This window comes from Mchenga conophoros, linkage group LG3, assembly GCF_057382185.1.
Source record: "Mchenga conophoros isolate Kocher_MC1m ecotype Shallow Benthic linkage group LG3, M_conophoros_male_GT1.1, whole genome shotgun sequence".
Classification (NCBI taxonomy): Eukaryota; Metazoa; Chordata; class Actinopteri; order Cichliformes; family Cichlidae; genus Mchenga; species Mchenga conophoros.
Window position 1 is genome coordinate 57124772 of NC_140528.1, and position 21514 is coordinate 57146285.

General features: G+C 40.6%; 2 protein-coding genes across 2 annotated transcripts in view; both read left to right on the forward strand.

The window, feature by feature from the left end:
• The first annotated feature begins 1810 nt into the window (after positions 1–1810).
• On the forward strand, positions 1811–3193 carry LOC146579704 (nuclear factor 7, ovary-like). The gene has a single exon (XM_085269524.1). The coding sequence runs from the start codon at positions 1811–1813 to the stop codon at positions 3191–3193; it is 1383 nt and encodes a 460-aa protein (XP_085125650.1).
• Positions 3194–6506: 3313 nt separating this feature from the next.
• arhgap36 (Rho GTPase activating protein 36) overlaps positions 6507–21514 on the forward strand; it is a 78985-nt gene continuing 63977 nt past the window's right edge. Inside the window, exon 1 of the mRNA XM_085264034.1 lies at positions 6507–6696. Coding sequence (XP_085120160.1) covers positions 6679–6696 — 18 coding nt within the window. The 5' untranslated portion in view covers positions 6507–6678. The remainder of the gene's footprint in view (positions 6697–21514) is intronic.

A 21514-nucleotide genomic window follows, 5' to 3' on the forward strand; every position in this document is an offset into this window, starting at 1 on the left:
TTGACTGACTCCTTCCTTTGACATGTAAATCCCGATCAGCGCCTCGGATGCTTTTTGGTTCAGCACGAAGGTTTGTAGCCTGGGGTGAGTCTTAACTTGAGTTTCCATCGAGGATGTGAAAGCAGTTGTAGCTGCAGGTTGTTTTCATAATTAGCTCCACTACGAGAGGCAGTGTTCACTCCAAAGGCAATCTTGCCTAATTACTTTCCTCTGCCGCTGATATTGCTATCTTTGTAAGAACCAATTAGAGTCTAAACATTGCATGGGCATTTCCTTTATGGTCCAGGAGCTTTATGACTCGTTTAAAGGATTAAAACTAAGACCAGTAGCTGACATTAGTTGTCTTAAGAAAAGTACAAGTTTCTGTGCAGATTCAAATGGGCCGTCACGGCTGGTTCATACCGATGAAAACTTCACAGCAACCTTCCAATTTAGGCACACACTCCCCATCATAGCACTGCTGTTTACTTGTTGTAGTCTAGAGCCATCTAGTGGTTAAACTAGATAAGTGCAGTCTACAGTTCTAAGCTGCCCCAGTGTTTCGAGCTCAGATTTAAAGAATAAAGTAGCAAAAATGTAATTCTTTCTTTGTAAATGTAATTAAATTTTATTATTACATTTATTATTAATTGTATTTAAAATAAATCAATGGAGTTGTATATCAGTACATTTATACATAAAAATATACATCGTATATACATAAACATACAATTTACAAACATACATTTGTACATTTTTTGTGTTGAAATGTTACTGAGATTCATTTTATGTAACTGATTTATTGTTTTCTTTAAATGAAATCATTAATGATACGTTTTAGGTTCACGTTCTTTGCATGAAAACTTTTGCATGAAAGTGATCACATCTGGAGACAAGCAGCAACAACCAAGAACATAAATCTCTTTTAGGATGAAGACTGGGTTTAAGGTTGGGCTAATAAATGAATGGAAGTCCTGTGTGTTAAGCTGGCATGGTAAAGTGATTACTCATAACAGTGTACTCGAACCTGATTGCATCCCCCCTCTGCTCTGCCTTGTGTGGCCACTTTCTGCACACACATACACACACACCAGTAAAAGGGGAAAAGAGGGACATCAACATGACAGCTCAAAAAAATAAACAAGTCCACAAAAACACATGAGCCCTTGGTCTGGGGACCCAGGCCCATGACAGTGTGAATGCATTACGCTCTCGCTGCTGGGGAACCTAACAAATAACCAGAACAAAGACTAAAATAGAGCATGTCAAACAGCTGCACCGCTGAGGGACCTGTGCGACTACTGTGACCTGTTTTACAGTTGCTGGCAGGTAAACAACTGATCTCTGGAATGAAACACGTTCTCGTTTATGTGTGATGTAGCGGCTATAAGTTTTAGAAAAGTTTTCATTTTGTGACCTGTCCAACTGAAATGGAGGAAAACCTGTTTTACAGCTTTTTAGCAAATGGCAGGATGACATTTGACATCTGGAATGAAGCATTACAAGTGAAGCAACATTTTTCTCCTTATCTAACTTGCGTGAAGCGAACTAGGAAACCGATTGTTCTTCTTCCTCAGCAAAAAGAGACGCACAGAGGACTAAGTATGGACCGAACTAGCAGCTTCCTCTGATCTGAGTGAGTCCAGCTACAGGAGAGGAAAGTGGAAAACTCCAACACTGCTGCCTCGAACTGCTGACGCTCCACACACTGAATTTGAGTTTGACCAAAAACACGACTCAAAGGAAGTTTCAGTGAAGTTCGCAGAGGAGGGAGGGAGCCGGGACTGACTGTACTTCCTGTCTGCTGTTTTCAGCTTCACTCACAGACTTCATGGCTTCCAGATCAGAGGAGGATCTCTGCTGTTCAGTCTGTCAGGAGGTCTTCAGAGATCCTGTTCTTCTGTCATGCAGCCACAGCTTCTGTAAAGACTGTCTGAAGAGATGGTGGACAGAGAGACCAATACATGAGTGTCCATTTTGTAAGAAAATATCAGTGTATGATCCTCCTTTAAACCGAGCTTTAAAGAACCTGTGTGAGTCATTCTTACAGGAGAGAGTTCGGAGAGCTTCAGAGGCTCTCTGCACTCTGCACTCTGAGAAACTCAAACTCTTCTGTCTGGACCATCAGCAGCCAGTGTGTGTCGTCTGCAGAGACTCGGAAAAACACACCAACCACAGATTCAGACCCATTGATGAAGCTGCACGACAACACAAGAAGGAACTTCAGGAAACTTTGGAGCCCTTAAAGAAGAAATTAAAGGTTTGTGAAGAAGTTCAAGTGAAGTTTGATCAAACAGCAGAACACATTAAGGTTCAGGCCCGACACACAGAGAGGCAGATTAAGGAGAAGTTTAAGAAGCTTCACCTGTTTCTAGCAGAGGAAGAGGAGGCCAGGCTGGATGCACTGAGGGAGGAAGAGGAGCAGAAGAGTGGGATGATGAAGGAGAAGATGGAGGCTCTGAGCAGAGACATAGCAGCTCTTTCAGACACAATCAGAGCCACAGAGGAGGAGCTGAGAGCTGAAGACATCTCATTCCTGTGCAGCTACAAGACTGCAGTGGAAAGAGTCCAGCGCTGCCCCCTGCTGGATGATCCACAGCTACCCTCAGGAGCTCTGATAGACCAGGCCAAACACCTGGGCAACCTGACCTTCAACATCTGGATCAACATGAAGGACGTGGTCTCCTACACTCCTATCATTCTGGACCCAAACACTGCTCATCCAGAACTCATCCTGTGTGAAGATGTGACCAGTGTGAGACGAGAAGGAGAGAGGCAGCAGCTTCCCGATAATCCAGAGAGGTTTGATTACTCCTGCTCTGTCCTTGGCTCGGAGGGCTTTAACTCAGGGACTCACAGCTGGGATGTTGAGGTTGGAGAGAGTACAGGGTGGATACTGGGTGTGTCAGAAGAGTCTGTGGAGAGGAAGGGAGACATAGACTCTGGATTATGGATAATTTGGTTCTATCGAGGTGAATACTCAGCATCGTCTCCATCAGCAGAGACGGTTCTCTCAGTAGAAAAGAAGCCCCAGAGGATCAGAGTGAATCTGGACTGGAGCAGAGGAAAGCTGTCGTTCTCTGATCCTGATACTAGCACACACATACACACCTTCACACACACTTTCAGTCAAAGGATTTTTCCATATTTTGAAACTGTGGCTGGTAAAGTGAAGGTGGGTCCGATGAAGGTGTCAGTGGAGCAGATGAGTTGAGGATGATGAGATTTCTAATGTTGTTTCCTGTCAGTGATTCGAAGCTGTTAAACTGCAGCTGTCCTCCTGCTGCCTCGTTGTTCCAAAGCTCTTTGTTTCACTGTTTCTTTCTGTTTCTGCTGTCCACCTTTTCACATGGGAAATCATTTCACTGCTTCTCACTGAATGACTCCCCAAACTCGATTTGAAATTCTATCAGATCGCTAATCATTACAAGTGATTCAAGTTTCTATTTGATGTGTGTAAATGGAGATAATTTAGTTTGGACTGACATGTGTTGATTGGGTGGAGCAGTTTGTTGTTGTCTTCTTGTCTGTTTATGACAACAATAAATATATTGTTGAAATAATGAATCATGTTTAAAAATCAAACTGCTGTAATAAAACAAACTAGTTGTGTAACGGTCCTGTTTCGGTGACCCAGTGTTAGGTGTGGCTGTGTGCAGGCAGGAATAGGACCCAAGGTGCAGACTCCGGAGACAGACGTGAACTCAAAAAAGGCTTTAATTTAATACTCAAAATATAACAAAACTGAAAAAACTCAAAACAAACTTAAACTAGAGAAATGACAGACCACACAGCTAAGAAAACGGTAGATCACGACACGGACACAGAGAAACACAGGGCTTAAATACACAGAGGGAGCAATCAGGGAATGAGTAACAGGAGGGAAACACAGCTGGGGCAAATCAGAACTGACGAGACAAAAGGAAGCGTAAACTGAACACACTGAGATAAGACAGAGACCTTCAAAGTAAAACACATAACACAGACTCACATGCAGGCACTACAGAGGGAACAGAGACGTGGGAACAGGGCAGACACAAACACTGACTGAACACGGGGATATAGGAACTAAGGATACACAGAGACGCGAACTAGACAAGGGGATACAGGTGATAGGGGAGACAGAGCAACTAAAGAAGACAGAGACATAAACCATAAGACAGAACTCAAAGAAACCAAAGACTAAAAAGTATAAATAATATAATAAACTCAAATACCCTGGGTCAACGACCCAGGCATCCTAACACCCAGTGTTTTGTATTATTATTCATCTTTGAGTTCATCATGGTTCATCACTGTTGTCGCATTGTACCCTCACCGTGCTGCGTTTTCCCTCCGTGTTTCTAGTTTCCCAGTTTTCTAGTTTGAGTTTGGTGTTTGTGTGTCTAGTTTAGCTTTCCTGTATTTCATGTTAAAGTTTTTCTCCAGCAATAAAGCTGCTGCCTTTAGTTTGTCATTCAGTCTCCTAGACCTGCATTTGGGTCCTACATCCTGGCTTCGGTCTTCTGGAGTCTGGAAGCTAGGAGCATGGAGGACCGGGGGAAATAGGAGTTTGCAAGCTGGTGGGCAGTGGAATTGGTTGCAGACAGAGGCACACGGGAGGGGGGGGAAGCAAGACTGTGGAGGTCCAGGTGAGTTTGAAGGTGAGAATGGTCCAGAGATCCAGAGGAGGTAGGGTAGGCAGGCAGGTGTGAGTAAAAACGGTGCCAGCATCCTTATGTGCAAAATATTTTAAATAGCAGAGGAGTAAAGTATCTGTGGAATCAACTGGTTAGCAAACAGTCTGGGGAAGGTTAGCTGTGTGTGCTGGTCTTATATGCAGCCAGCTTCATTGGCTCCAGGTGTGGATCCAGGGTGTGGTGTGGTGTGGTGATGTGGCTCTAGTCTTTACTTAAGCATGTAGCCTGCCTCTCGTGCCGTGCTTTGGTCTTGCGTGCCACACTCATTAACACTAGAATAAAAAATTAATAAAGTTGGTGTCGGGAGCATGTCGCAAACATGTCTGCCACGAGGGGAGCCATATTGTTGTGAGGCGGCCTACATGGACGAGGTGAAGAACCTGGCATCGTGGTGTCAGGACAACAGCTGAATGTCTGCAAGACCAAGGAGCTGGTGGTGGGCTTCAGAAGGAGTAAGCACCAAGTGTACAAGCTTCTTATCATCAATAGAGCTCCAGTGGAGAGGGTGCTGTCAACACATTGCTGTGCTAACATGGCACAAGACACTTTAACATTCCACTCGCACAATGTACATTTTCAGATTTTTAATTTAAAATTTCAATTTTTTAAAATTTAATTTACTTATTGTATTAGTCTTTTTTTGCACAGTCAAAGGAGCAGTTCAGGACACATTTCACTTTGTGTTGTACTCGTATGACTATGCACGTGACATAAAGAATCTAGAATCTTTATGTAATTTTACTTCAATTAGATTTGATTTTAGCACATTTTCCCTTTTTAATTCAAATACAGAGAAATACTCTCTTTGCTTTCTAAAGATGTGTTTTTTAAATAGATACATAGATAGATAAACCTTTATTAGTCAAACACGTGGGAAAATTGTTGTCACAGCAGAAAGTAGACAGTGCAAAGTTATAGCAGCAAAATTAAAGAAAAACAGTGGAATAGGAAAAAGAATAACATACTATATACAATATAATAAAATACTACACTGTCAGAAAAAAATACACTTAGTTTTATTGCACATGTGTAGATGTGTGTGTTTGCTCAGCTGCAAACTTTTTCTTGTGGAGTCTGACAGCAGTAGGAAGAAAAGACCTGCGGACTCTCTGTTTTCCAACAGGAATGACCGTACTGCAGACGACCCTGTCCGACACACAGCCCTGAGTTATCACATACTGTGGTCGGTCGTTGAGGTAGATCCATGGAGTATCCTTTCTCACAGTGCTCCCAGCGTTCTTCAGGTGAGAGAGGGAATGATGTAGGAGGTGGGCCTTTGAATATGTCCCACAAACTGTCCTCACCTCCATGGTCAAAAACACTCAGTGCGGTCCTCACAAGGATAGGCTCGCCAGTGCGCACACACACGGAGGGGAAGGCTCTCTCATCAGGGCCAAACTACAGAGCTCCATTCTTCCTGTTTCTGACAGCGGAGAGCACGCCGTGTTATCTATGACACACACACACACACACACACACACACACACACACACAGGAAGAACTGACACCAATCTGCAATCAGCACAGAGACGCCCAGAGAGACAGAGCGACTTCTCCCCCTGCTTTACTGACTAAAACATTTACAAAACTGTTAAAAAAAATGACACATGATCTGAAAAAGAAAATTAAATAATGATGCTGGAAAAAAGAAAGATAGAAAATAAAGGTGGTGGATTGGGGGCGGGGAAGTAATTATACTGGAAAAGCGATGAAAGAAAAAAAGAAAAGAGAGGAAGTGGAACCAAAAAAAAAGAGAGAGAAAGAGAGAGGGGGAGGCACTGAAGTCATGTGGGGAGGAGAAAAACAAGGAGGGGGAGGAGTAAACGTCAAGTGCAGGAGGGAAGAGAGAAAGAGAGAGGGGTCAGGAGCAACATTGGGAAAGAGGAAGGGGAGCAGAAGCATCCAGTTTGGAGTATCTGTACCTGGGACAGACGCGCACTGCTGGCTAATGCCGCTGCTGGATGGACGCCGCTCACCTGCACGCTTCCAGCACTTATGAGACCGACCTGTGCGCGCAGACATGCATTTCTACTATGTGGTAGGTAACGCACATGGACCTCTCTAACGGTGTGTGTGTTTGCTGCAGGCATTCACCTTTTAAACTCCTCTTTGCATGGTGCAGCTGTAAAGGAGCAAGATGTGCAGTCAGAGATTAGAGAGCATTGTTGAAGGCCTTTTAGTTGTTGTTTTTTTTTTAATCGATCACATGCCCCCCCCCCGCTGCTGCTGCTCCTTCTTTATCATCTGTGTTGTTATTGCGCTATCATTAAACTCGGCTGAACTTGTTCTTCCAGCATTCCCAAATATTTCTCCCTTGCAGTAACGCCCAAATCCATCATTCCTGTAAAATTATTCATTTGTGAAATGTTTCTTTCTTGGCCTGAAAATTTTGGAAATGCATGAAGTCTCCACCTCTGTCAGTTTCATAGCTGTGGTTTCAAAAAATTAATAATTATATCAGTTCTTCCATGGCTCTTCGACTAAAATAAGCCTTCATTATCTGTTCTACAAGCAGAGAAAAACAGTCTCAGTGGCATGACAAGGAAAATATGTCATGTTATGTCACTGCAGACAATAAAGGCAAAATATTTTTTATGACGTTACTTTAATGTTTAAATGTCTACTTTGACCTCCATGCATGTATCAAGTGGTTGATTATCTTTTTCCTGATAGTCCACCTAATTATTTACTATTAGTTATGCAATCCCGCATGCTTAAGTACAAAGTGCTTTATTTCATTCATCCCGGTCGTTACATTTTTCTTTCACACAGTGCAACACAAACATTTTAGTCACTGCAGGCATCCTGCAGCCTGCTACAACTCTGTGTAATGCAGTGCAACTTGGTTCAGATTAGGATAATTAATGGCACAGCAGCGTGTTTTAGTTTAAGGAAACTTAATAGCAGCAAAGCACAATCAGCATCAATATCCTCCGTTGGTCAGCACTATGGACTTTTTAGTATCTTTCAGGTCATTAATATGTCTTTGTGACTCATAACTTTAATATAATGATGATGTAATAGTCTGTGTATGTGTATGCTCCCTGACCAGAAGTAAATAGATACTTGAAAAAGTACGCAAACAGCTTTACAAAGTGAAGTATTTAGTACATAAAGAGCTACATATATTCCCCAGAAGGTCATTTTTCTTCTTCTTCTTCTTCTTCTTCTTCTTCTTATTTTGGATACTTTGCATCCTTTGTCCAATATGTCCACTATCTTACAAGTCACTCCTGACACTCGTCTTCACCCACTCCACCCTGCCTGCTCTCTCCTTCCTCTCTCTTGTGCACTGTCTGTTGCTTTGGGTGGTTGACCCCAGCTATTTAAACTCATCCACCTTCTCTCACTATAGACCATAATGTAATCTGCAAACATCACCATGGAGACTCCGACTCACAGCTTGTATTTTGTAAATAACACATTAAAACTACTTAACAGGTGACGCGAGCAATCATTTCATTAATATGTGACGACTTGCTGGGGTTACCCTCAGGTCTTTGCAGTCATGCGGATGTTACTGTAACATGCACCAATCCTTTAACCATTGCGCAGACCGTGCTCAGCCATCCTGAATGGCATTGTCACTCCACAGTGTTTGCAGCCTCCCCCAGCAAGGCGGCATACACTTTTACCCCTCAAAAACTGCCAGGGAATAACTCAAGGTCATCCAAAAGAGCACAGGGTATTGACCCAGGCTCTGAACCTGGAGCAGGTGGGGGAGAAACATACGTAGTTAAGTAGCAGTGCTTTGCAGTACAGACTCATGCTGAGCTGAAAGAAGACATGGTGCAGGTGACTCTTTTCATTTCTGTTATCCTGCTCCATTTACCATAACGTATTTTAACACCAAACCGAGGAGTTGGCATCATATTCAGATTGGGATCACTGGTTGGATCACTGGTTCACAATCAGTAGTTTAAGATGTTTGGGTTTGTTTGTTTGTTTATCAGTGTTGCTTCACATCAATGCCTCTTAGCTTGAAGACTGGAAAAACACTCATATCTTGTTTTTCTCCCACAAGAAAAAATGTTGATGGTTTCAGCGTTTGGCGAAATACTCCAGATTACACAGAGTTTTGACTTGCCTTAAATTTAACTGGCAAACCAGAAGCGCAAACCTGCCAAAGTGCCTCTGACTGCAAAAGAGAGTTTGAACTGCACTGATTTCAGTGGCAATTACGAAACTGCAGATGTGTGAATTGCGAGAGCGTGGGCGAAATGATCGTTGATCATTTCTTTACGACTTGAAAACCGAGGGCCTCTGCCATCTGCTTTGGAGCATCACTTGGCTTCAGCAGGCAAAAACCAGGTCCAGCTAAATCTTAAAAGTTAATAGTCCAAATATATTTCTCCATGCCTGCTTTTCCTGCCTCTCAGACATTACCAGACAGCTGCATCACTTCCCTCTCACACTAGCATATCTGCATCTGTCCATCTGCCATCTCTCGTTTCCCTACTAGCATAGCCTGTCTGCCTGTCGTTACCCCATCTGCCTCTGACTCGCTTCACCGCCGCACCAGTCACGGATACGTGCACGGCTCAATCATATTTTGTGCTTGTCTTCTTGATTTGTGAATCCCACTCTGGCGTGTTATTAGCTCCACAAAGTGGCCAAATCCCTTTAAAGCGTTGGGGATTTGGCCCCACGTGTCAACTGGAGCTTTGACTTCTTCATCAGAAGCAGAAGCTCGTTATCAGGCTGGTGAAGGTTTGCAACTGTTGCTAACTTGGTTAAAAAGCAAAGAGAAAACTTTCATTTATTCTATTTGGAGTTTTCCTTTGAGGTTCTAAACTATTTGTGTTTAACACGTTTTGATTGATTATCTTGGACAAAAAAAGAAAAAAATGGTCTGGAGTATGAAAGATTCTTATTTTTGCTCTTAATGTCTTCATACTTGAATGATAAATCGGGTCTTTTGTGTTTGTTTTTGCAATAAGATGAAAATGTGAACACCTCTCATGAGTCTGTGGCCTGAGATATTTCTCTTGAACGCCTGAGCGTTGCTGTGGCGAGTGACACGCATTCAGAGGTTGAAGCTTATCTGCAGGGAGTTGATAGCTGCTCAGAGCTCACCTTAAATCTGAGTTTAGGGGGGATTTGGCTCACCAGTTTAGGAAGCAGTCTCAGTCCGAGAAGCATTTTATCGAAATATAACGTGGAAAAATGAAGCTTGCGGCCCTTCTTTCAGTTATAGAGGAGAAATACTTGTTAAACTGAAATTGGGTTGAAATTTTCAGTCATTCATGGATTGGAAAGTTGACCCTTGGAGCCTTGGTTGAAGTTTATAGGTATTAAAAACACAGCAAACACCTATTTCAGTTGCGAATGTGCCCCAGATGTGCCTCCATATGTTTTCCTGCCTCCCCCATTTTTGTTTAATTATTTTTGAATTTCAAGAGGAAACACCTCCCTCATTTACCGCAATCAATCAAGTGCACGCGCAGCCACGCCTTCATAATCAAGTTGCACAAGAACCTCAGGCTGCAGATGGCTGTTTCTAGCTTTTCTTGCTGACACCAGCATTCAACCACAACCACACGCAACCATCATCGCTTCTTAGTTCCTACTTGTTCAGAAACGATGGCTATCTCGCCGTGCTTCCTGTCTGACTTTATCAAGCAAAATTGACAAGACAATTCTCGGTCTGACTTTTGGCCTGCAAGCTGAACGACTCCAGTAAGCTTTTTAAATTTTAAATATTAAGCGCGTGTGCTTCAGTCAGACTTACTCTGTTGACATTAAGGCTTTTAGTTTTTTCGATTACGATAATAGCCTTAGTCACATCACCCACGGAGATTTAAAGAAAAACAGAGTTGATAAGAAAAAGTGTTAGAGAAGAGAACACAAGAATTAATAAGGAAAAAAATCTTATCTATACATAAACAAAACATTCAGATTCAAAGACAGAGTAAGAATTTAAGGATTTCTGGAGTATTTTAACAGTTTGGGCTCTTTTAGGCCTTTTTGTTGTTTCTTTCTCTCTCTCTCTTTTCCTCTGTCTTCACTATCCACACTATATCACCAAAACTTACCTCCTATCCTGCTGTAGTTTTTATGTGTTGTTTGTATTTGCTCAGACCTATGTGTGCACTGCATTGCGCTTCCTGCTGACTAATGGACACCACTTGATATAAGTGTAAACTCATGAAAATGAAATTGAAAGCATAAAGGGGGCAGTGACAAATAGTGACAAACAATAGAAAAGATGGATGTAGCAACCCAGTAATGCAGAGGTCATTAGCCTCTTGGCAGCTGCAATGCTGGTGTTTTGAAGGTAGACATTATGGAAAGCAACCATAACAGCTCATGTAACATCTGCTTATATACTGCAGCTGGCTAAATTCATAAAGATCAGTGAACCTTCAGAGCACCAACATCAGCGCAGGTGAGCTGATCAAAGCCTTTTTTGCACAAATCTACTGAAAACAAATCTACTAGAACTCACAAGTTGAGACAACTTTTTCATGCTGCACCATTAAACTTGCCCCTACTGTTCCCCCACCTACCAAATGTCATTTTAACCAACGCATACCAGGTGTGTTTTTGGCTGTTTTTGACATTTACAGCCAAGAGTTTCATGGTATTACGCTGTACTCTGTAAATTTAATACACAAGCGCGAGTGTTGTTTGGTCTGTTAGTGCTGTTGGTTGTGAAATGAAAATAATTTGATGGGTTTGTAAGGTGCTTATATAAATTTAAAAGTACAAGCGATTTTAGCCTGTTGCTATAGGTAGATGTCAGAAAACATGATGACATCTGAAATGATCACATATAATTGATGTTTCGTGGATATAAATGTTGTTCTAAAATAAAAATGATATAATACTTTTATAAAGTGTTGTAGACGCATAAATGGAAAAAATGGGTCATTTTTAGATAGTTGCTAGGAAACATGGTGTCTTGTATAACAAAATTTTGTGGATATAAACTGGATGTTACAATACTTTCAATAGGTGTTAAAAACAGGATATTTCAGCCGGTTGTCACAGGATTTCTAGGAAACCTGATGATGTAATAATATGTGATGTAGTTAAAAACTTTCAGGAGCCTAAGATGTACCTGTGTACCAAGTTTGTATGTTCAGTTCCTGATTGTGGTGGAGCAGTTGGGTGACAAAGAAACAAACTAGCAGAGAAACAGATTTTTGTGAATTATTGAAGATTATTGTAAGATATAGTCTCATATCTGACATTTTCCCACTGTCTTTATCGACTGCTGAGAGGTTACGAATGGTTTAGCTATCGGTCATCCTTTGATCACCTTTAAAGAAAGATGTTAACATCTGGCTTCCAACAGTTTGGCCTCTCCTCATCTCCTTAGTTTCTTTTCTCTTTTGATAAGGTGCACATTAGCTGTCACCTGGATAACATAAACTGGCAACAACCATATAGGCAAGTCTGAATGCCGGGTGAATTTTGCTTCATCTTTAAGGGATAAATTTATTCAGGCAATTTAATTCTGACTAATTACTTTGAAAAAAAAAATGCAAACTAAAACAAACTTTTCATTCCAGACTTGTCAGGGCTCCTCCTCCAACTTGGGGTAGTGAGTTCTGCTTGCCCCATGCTACTGTGATACCACTAATGATTTAACTGGGCATGAGTATAACTGGAGGGCAAGTGATTTCTGATAACTGTGGAGAAATGTGAGGGTGTGATGTGTACGGCTTTTCAACACCAACCACCAGTTTCTTTGCTGCGTTAGTTTCACCGTGATCTCCATGTCTATCCAATCTGGCCTTCTGAGTTTATCTCAGACAGAAAAATGTATGACAACATATAAAACCAAAGTCAACCTGCCAACTCACAAATTTGACCACCTTAAGCTGTAATATAATGAAATACAGTCTGGCTGTTGAGCTGCAAAAGGCTGATAAAATTTGTGTAATAGCTGAAGTACTATTAAATAACCTCAAATAACTTCAATAAATTTAATCACTGCATGACAGCAGGAGTTTTGATTTCCTCCAGAGGCTTTGGAAAGTCTTGGCTAAAGTTTTAAATCATCTTCATCACTGTATTTCAGAGCTGTCTTTTGGTCTTGCTTTATTAGTTCAGCAGTTTCTCTGTTGTTCCTTTAGACTCAGACAAAATTTTGGAAAGTTCTCATAAGTTATACTCCAGACAATTATAATAGACTGCCAAATGAATTTTGGAGGAGGGAAAACTTTTTGCAAAATGTTGTCTCGTCTGTACTTGTCTGACTTCCCAACAGGACCCATGACATTAAAGGAGAAGTCTCCTCTAAAATTTTCACATTAATGATAAATAATGCTAACTTCCTATCAGATGCAAGGCTCTTTCTGCTTATTAACACTCAAAAAGTAGGTCATAAATATGTCTTTGATCACTACAAAGGGTCGCTGTAACAATGCCATTTTGTCAGAAGCTACTTGCACGTCTCCTGTATTCACAAGTTGTTCTTTGGCAGACGTCGTCAGCGATGACTGTGCCAAGAATCCCATTTTTCAGCTCAGTCACATTACAGTAAAAAATGACTGCAAGTGTTTATCTTTTGTCCTCGCGGCAGGCTCCCTGAGCCTGGTTCTGCTGGAGGTTTCTTCCTATTAAAGGGGAGTTTTTCCTTCCCACTGTCACCAAGTACTTGCTCATAGGGGGTCATCTGGTATAAAGCATCTTGAGGGTGACTGTTGTTGTGATTTGATGCTATACAAACAAAATAAAATTGAATTGAACTTCCTTGCAACTAGAAAAAGTCAGACTAGAAAAGAGACTGTATTTAATTTTTTTTTGCTGTCACCCTTTGGCAACCACTTGTAATCACAACCCAATTACATAGTCAGCTGATGGGAGGCAACCTGTCTCCAAGCAATCGTGGTTTAACTGGGACTAACTACAATCAGACAGACTGGCTAAGCTTTGCAAATAATTGCTGTGTAATTGGTAAATGTTGAGTACTTATGTCATTTGTCAGTTAAATCACTTGCTTGCAGCAACTGCTATGAGGAATGGGGATTTCTGTGTTTGTGGATTTGCAATTTTTACCTGTTTTTCACAGTTAATCACGCTGTCCAGCTGTAATTGACAGCTTGACCTTAATCAATTAGAAACTGATATCGGGCTCACTCGGTCTTATTGTTGTTTTATCACCATCTTGATACACAAAAGTTGACTTGAGGACAACAACAGGATGTTTTTCATAATGTGACTCCAGCATTAGAGACGAAGTCTGAATCAGGAGGTAGGAGACGTTAAAGAGATTTCCTTTAGTTGTTTTTAACTTTTGTTTTGTCACTGTCTCTATAGTTGGGCTTAGACACAGAAAACTACTAAGTGAGGTTCAGGAAAAGATTGTGTTTCAGGGTAAAATCAATAGGGAAACATCAGGAGCTGAAAAATGCAATGCAAAACTAACAAAAGCTCTATTTCTCTTGGTGCCTATTGGACCTGGCTTCAACAGGAAGTCAGTTCATATAGTTCATATAAGCGTCATTAAAAAACATCCTTTCAGTCTTGTGCAAAAAGAGGTTTTGGAGGAAGCTGGTCACTGAGCGTGCTTTAGTTTTCTTGAAATTGTTACTTAGTGGGTATACGTGTGTTTGTATGTGTTGCACCCGTACAGTTTACAGTGACCACAGAGTTTAGTTCAAGCTCAAATGTTTAACATCATGGTCAATCACCCACTTTGCCATGATTCAGTACAGATGAGCGAAAACAAAAATAGCCTGTATTCTTTAAACTTTATATCATGATCAACTCTGGTGATGCCTTCAGCGTTTTCCTGCACGTGCATGGCTTCCAGCGTCTGTGTGCATGTGCATGGCTGCAGCAGTGATGCACGAGTGAGTGCCAGCGCCTACAGGCTGTCCTCATAAACAGTCTGCAATCTCTCATCAGCCGTGGTCGGTGTTATATAACCGGAGTGACGCTGACCACTTCCAGCTGCAGGTTCAGTTGTCATTAATCTGTCTGTTCATAATTTTGGTGCTGTTGCGATAGTTATTCTTCTAGTGCTGTTTAAACACTTAGATACTTCAGAGACAAAAGGAAATGTTTTAAATGGTGTCTATAATTTTGAGGTAATGGGTATCTGTTGTGTGCAGGCTTTGTGGGAGACGTTATGGTTAAACAAAGCAACATATGGATGCACTCTCTGATGGACAAACTGTGATGAAAAGACTGTTTTCTAAATGACATCAACAGCATTTGGCATTTCTTTGCAACACTGTTTTTGTGGTCAACATGCACTCACTGGTCACTTTATTGGGTACTCCCGTTCAACTGCTTGATAGCGCAAGCAGTTGAAGTATCAGATCAATCACATGATACCAACTCAGCGCGTTTAGGTCAGGATGACCTGCTGAAGTTCACACCGAGCATCACAACGGGGATGAAAATGTGTTTTAAATGACTTTGAACGTGGCACTAATATTCAGTGTTTGTGTGCAGCTATTCCTGTTTTTCCTGCAAAACATTTGAGGCATTGAATGTGTTGATGTGTCTCCATAGTGAAAATCTGGTTTCCTTTAGCATTTCACAAGTTAATCCTACATCATATGAAGGATATTCTGTTCCCTTTTTTGTATTGCTTCTTCAGCTTGTTTATCAAACACAGCCTCTCACCACATTGAGTTGTAAGATGATTTAGTTTTCCTCAGGATTCACAGTAGTGATGTTTTCTTGCCATGTTACAGTCACATGGAGCAAAGAGAGTGATTTGGGTATAGAACTCTTAAAAAGTAAACTATTAACTATTAAAGTCCAACCAATATTATAGGTCATTTAAGGCCGTGATTTAAAAATCAGATATTCTGATATTTTTTTCTTTCAGAGACACGAAACATAACCAGATTTTCCTAACCTTTCTTTTGTGTAATTATTATTTAATCATTTACGCTCTGGGCGACTCTGCTCGGATCAGCTGCATGTTGCATTTACGGCGTTCCAAACATACTCTTATCTGTAAATACTAAGAATATATTTTTGAAAGTCACGAATGCAGCATTTATAATGCGCTGACTGATAAATGACCCTGTGAAGTTTCTGCATCAGTGTCATCTTGTGTCAGCTCAGTCTGTTTGATTCAAGTGGATTCACAGCCTGTATCGTCAGATCCTCGGGGGTGACTCTTCTCGACTCGAGTTGAGTGATAAGAAGTGTTTCCAGAGCGCAGAGCTAGGGAACTGGTTCAGAGGCTTTTTAATCACATACAGAAAGGTTGCCATCATCTTCCCAAGAAACAATGGATAACATCAGTGTTGCGTGTGCATGTTACTTAACCTGTGCACTCAGTAAGCCCACAGCTTACTCTTGTCCTTGGAAGACTTTGGTTGAGTTATGACAGGAAAACCGTAGGATTCCCAACTTCTTAAGCCTCCGAGGGTTTTGTCTTTGTGTAAATCTGAGGCGAGGAGCTGCAGAGAAATCAGTGGAAACACCTCTCGCCATATTTTTTCCTCCTTCTCTCCCTCTCTTTTTTTTGTTTATACAGTCTATAAAAAGAAGTCCACTTTGTTTTGAATTCACCTTCAAGTTGTAGCTATGACTTCACTCTTGGCATCTCTCAGTGGCTCCTCAGTCTCCTTGCACTGTCCACGTGTATCCATCATCGCGTATACGCCCGTGTGCATCTGTCGGCCCTGGCAGCTCTCTCTGGATGTTTAAACTTTATGATGGATTTTCTGTTGGTGGACCACGAATGCCAGCATTGCACTGATTTACTGACTTCTGAGGCTGGAGGATCGCTTTGCACCTCAGCTCACACAGTGGGCGGGCTCAAGTGCTGCCTGGAGGCTCGATGGTTGTTCGGTTCGTAAACCAGGAGAAGCGGTGACTCAGAGACACCGCTGAATAAGCAGAGCTGCTGCGTGGGATTTTAAATGGTATTAAATTTATTAAATTTAGATAATATTTATTTGTTTGAGTTTGAAGAGAGACCTAAAACTGGAAAGATAATGGTAATCTCAATATGAGAAGGTTTTAAAGTGGACGTGAAAGATTTGAAAGTTCCCCTTTTGTCACTTTTTTGAAAGTTGTCAGCTGAACATCAAGAAAATTTGAAAAAAAAATAGTTTTGCTCTCATGGATCCTTATTCACTCATCCAGAAAGATTTTTAAAAAAAAAAATCCAATTTATCCCTAAATACTTCCTCAATTCAACCTCATGGGGCAAAGTGTGATCTAAACTATGTTTTCATATGTTTTACAGCTCTTCATACTGATAAAAACAACCCAATATTACTACTAAGTAACAGATAAACCATTTAAAAAGCAAGTTTTTCCACTACTATTTAAAAAGCGTTTTCAGTGAATTAATGTTTCAGTGTTTCTTTAATATAGATCCAATGTTTGTATCCAATATTTCTTTATTTTAGCGGACAGTCTGAGCAACGAACTATCGGAACTTCTTCTGTAGTTTAACTTATTTAATTTATAGTTTCAATGTCCGCCCCACTTAAGATCAAAGTGGGCTGTGTGTGGCCCACGACATTAAATGTCTTTGACATCAAGAACAGTGGTCCCCAACCCCCGGGCCACAGACCGGTCTGCGAGAGTTGAGGCTCGGGTGTGAAATTGATCTTTTTCAGGGTTTTTACCGTTAACTAGGTTTCCCTGGGTCTTTTCCCGTGTTGTAGTTGTGCGTCTTATTTTGAAAGAAATATGTACGCGTTACCATAGCAACCAGAGAGCATTAAGGGGCAGAGAGGAGGATGTTACTCTCAATGTCGTTGGCGCATTTCAGGAGGACGCTGCTAATAAAGTTTCACAATTACACCGTGATTTCGCGTTTATTATTATATTTACAAAATGATACAGTTTTTGTCTTGGTCGTGTCATTTTATTTTGTTGTATTCATCCGCGACACCTTAAAGGCCGTCCGAGACAATATTGTCTGACATTAAACACGTCCATGGCACAAAAAAAGGTTGGGCACTGCTCAGCTAGACCGTGTGTGGGCAGTGTTTCATCCTTTGGTCTTGGGACAACTCTTATGTTATTATTTAAATCATAGATGTATTATTTCCTCTTGCCTGCCAGATTTCTCTCAGAAGTTATAAATGTATTGGTAATGTTTGCTGTCAGTATATTTTTTTGCACTATAACATATAAGACATTAGTTAGATATCCTTGAGTGGGTTCCTTGATTCCTTGAATGGACACTGGTGGTCTCAACAGTTACCCTTATGAGGCTAAAACCAATAAATATCCTAACAAGGAGCTTTTTCCTCCAGATCCCCATTATGTCATCACTATCATTACATTTGTTCCTGTAATCACTGAAAAATATTTCAGTCCCTACCAAGTCTTTGCAAAGCACCTTTTTTAAATTTCTTATATGGATGTGGTAACCTTTGAAATAGATAATACTGGAAGCCAATGCATAACCCAGTGCATTTAAATCTTTGCTTATTGAAATCTGCTGCAAGCACTTTTCTTGGTTTTAAGGAGCTTTGCTCAGGCCCCAGTCATTTCAAGTGAGCATTATCTGTTCAAAAATCCGCTTCTTAATGTGACTTAGTGTTGTTACACAAGCAACGGGCAACTTGTCAAAGACGAGGAGGGGATGAGAGTCAAACTCTTCAGGAATTTATTCTGAGAAGGGGGATAAAGAAGTATTGAATTCAGATAAAAATCTGTACCGGATTTTCTTTTATGTGCTGGGCTAATAGGAGGTGAACCAGGTTCAGAAAAGAACTGCTGATATCACATGACTGTTGGGGCACTGCAGTATCAGGTCAGAGGATGCAGGATGTTTCACGTCAGAGACAGCAAGGCTCAAATCATGAAAGAGCCCCAGTTGGTATTTTCCACATTTTCCTGTCTATTCCCTGCAGACGTTCCCCACCCGTCCCCAGATGGTGCCCACATCCCAACATGGCTTTTATCCCAAGATAGATGTCTGGGTCCAGAGCTGGTGGGGTCAGAGAGTTTGACACATCCTTTAACTTTTGTCAGTGACGACAACCTGTCCCTCCGATGATGTTACTCACCCATCAAAGCTGGTTGAAGAATGATGGCAAAAAACTGAACTGTAGACCAACAGATGTTAAAGCTGTTTCCATGTACAACAGCAGTTCAGGCAGACTGTGTCTTACGAAGCATTGAAGATCAGATTATTGTAATAAAGAAAGCATTAAGACTCAACTAGCTCAAGACGATAAGAATTAGACAGACTGGAAGGTCAGAAGTTCAAGTCACCATTGCAGAGTGCATTTTATTCTTGGTGTTCTTACATTCCTCTCAAACAAGATTTCTTTTTTAATAAAATTTTCTTTGAAACAGAGAAAGGTTATTATAAACAAATTCCTGAACTCTGTCACTAGAAAATCCAACAAAGATGTCCAGGTGATGTTTAAGCAGATGGACAGTTGTGCTGAAGTCTACAACATCTGCACAACTTTCTTTTGGAACCATTTTTCAACAAAGACTAACCCTGTAATGGCAAATCATACTTGATACATAATTTTGTGAGATCACTACAGTATCACTGTTTTAACCCTAAACATCCTTGTATATGTTTTGGTTTTTTTAAGAAAAATGTAAAAAATTGAAATTATGTGAAAAGCATGTAATTTGTAGTCTTTAATGCTCCTTAATCACTTTTTAAAATCACAAACTTACCAACGCAGTTTGGTTCAGGCAGTGTAGTAATGCCCTCGGTTGGGATCTTACATATGCTCTGTGTTAATTTACTTAATATGAAGGTAAATACAGAAGACCAGGCTCTGACTGCAGGTACTTTATATACATTACCCCATCGTTGATTTGATGTTCTAGTATAGTGTCTAATAGTTTTTCTACATAATGATTTTTCTAGCTGAACAGTAGACGGCTGTATGAGCTGAAACTAAATAATGCTAAAAAACTGAGAAAGGGATCGTTGCTAAGGATTGATCATTGTGGAAAAAAGTTAAACAGCAATAAAATTTGACTTTTTGTTGTATTTAGTTTTTCTTCATGTGCTCTTTTCTATTTAAAATTCTCTCATCCAGCAAATGTTAAAGAGTCTCTGATACTCGAACCTCAGGGCGCAGACAGTTTTATTCCATCAAGTCATCCTAGTAGAAATGTTTGGACCCACAAATTGCTGACATACCACACAATCAGAGACAAATCTCGAGCAACTTTCACCGTGTGCATTTGTATATTGCGTCCTGTTTTCTTCTATGTTGTATATTTGTATTGTCTTTTAGGATATTAGCATCTCTTCATTGCTTACAGAGAGATTTTATTAATTTACTTTTTCACCTTTTACCTCTCACATGTAAAAGGCTGATGTGGGTGATTTCTGTCAAACTGCTGGCTGGGCAGTGTGGACACTTGATAATTCAAGAGCAAAGTGACACCGGAGTTTCAAACTGATACCATCGGTGCATCTGCTAAAAATCCCAAATGAGTTCAAATCTCGGTGACTTCGACGTCAAGGTTAGTTTCCCTAAAATCTGAATGTGATAACTTGAGAACAAAGCGATGTAGGATTTTGAAATTGATACCATAGGATCACCTAGTAGGAGGCCTAGGCCCTATCACTGGCCCCTGTCAGCATGGGTTTTTAGTGTACTGTGCTTGCATTTATGGAAAAGTTGGAATTGAATCTCATTTTACTGGGTAAAGTGACAATAAAGGAATTCAGTTCTCTAATCAGTCACCATGACTTTAAAATTAAGTTATTCTGGGAGTCTTCACTAACTAATTTTGGTGTCTAAATCTCCAAACAGTGAATCCAATCACTTTATCAATTTAAAACACAAGTATATTAAACAAAAAAGAGCCTCCCATGTTGGATGTAATAATTTCACGGCAAATTTTGATATTCTTACAAAAGTTTAAGTTGGATTCATAGAATGATTTTCCTCTTTTTACACTATACAGAGCAGTTTAGTTTATTTTCACATAAGGACAAGTATGTCACGTGAACCACACAGCACACCATGGCGTTTGTAGCTTTAAGCTAGTTAGCATTGCCCGTCTCTACTCGGGTCTTTAACACACAAAGAAAATCAACATCATCTGCAATCTACACATACAAACACACATTAGAAACACATTGTCAGACACTACAAAGTAAAAACAGGCAAAGCGCCACAGGCCACAGACAGCAATATAATAAAATACCACAACAAAAAACAGCAGGCGATTCATGGCTGCACAACTGGTTACACTTTAAAAACTGTTTCAGTTTCATTTTAAAATGTACTTTTGTAACCTCACAGGAAAAACAAAGCATCCACATAAATAAAGCATCCACATCCACAGGCAGGAGGCAGCACAAGTCATTGATCAGTCATTCAGCTGAGTTTGCTGCTATTTGAACCCTTGTATGTTCTTTCATTTCGACGCCCAAGTTGGGTTTAGGTACCAAAACTGCTTTGGTTTTAAAAGAAGCTCGTAGTTTTAAAAATTGCATTGCTCCATATTTCAAAGCTGAGCTTCCTCAGAAGAAATACTGTGAATGTGTCTGTTGTCAGTGTTTCACAAACTGTCTCAGAGTGTGTTGCAGCCTTTGTTCATCTGCATGCAAAAGAGCAAACTGTCGTGAAATTGTGTTTTAACTGTGGCCTCTGCTCCAGGTATAACCTGACACACTTTCTCTACGGTTAGTTAGATTTATTTTCATGTTGTGGGTTTCGGTTGTCAGATGGTGGTTTTTGGCTTTTTCTCTCAGTGAGTTCAGACAGATCGCACACTCTCATCTTCCTTTCAATGTTCCCATTAAATCCAAACTCAGCACAGCTACCATTATTTTTCTTAGTCTGGCTGACTCATGTCAGCTTTCCTTTGAGTCTTACAAGAGCAGCAGTGATTGCAGTCCCGCAAAAATCTGCAGTGGGCTAAAAATACAGAAAAAGCAACTCTGAGCTTTATATAATAGGCTCATTGTTATATAAAGT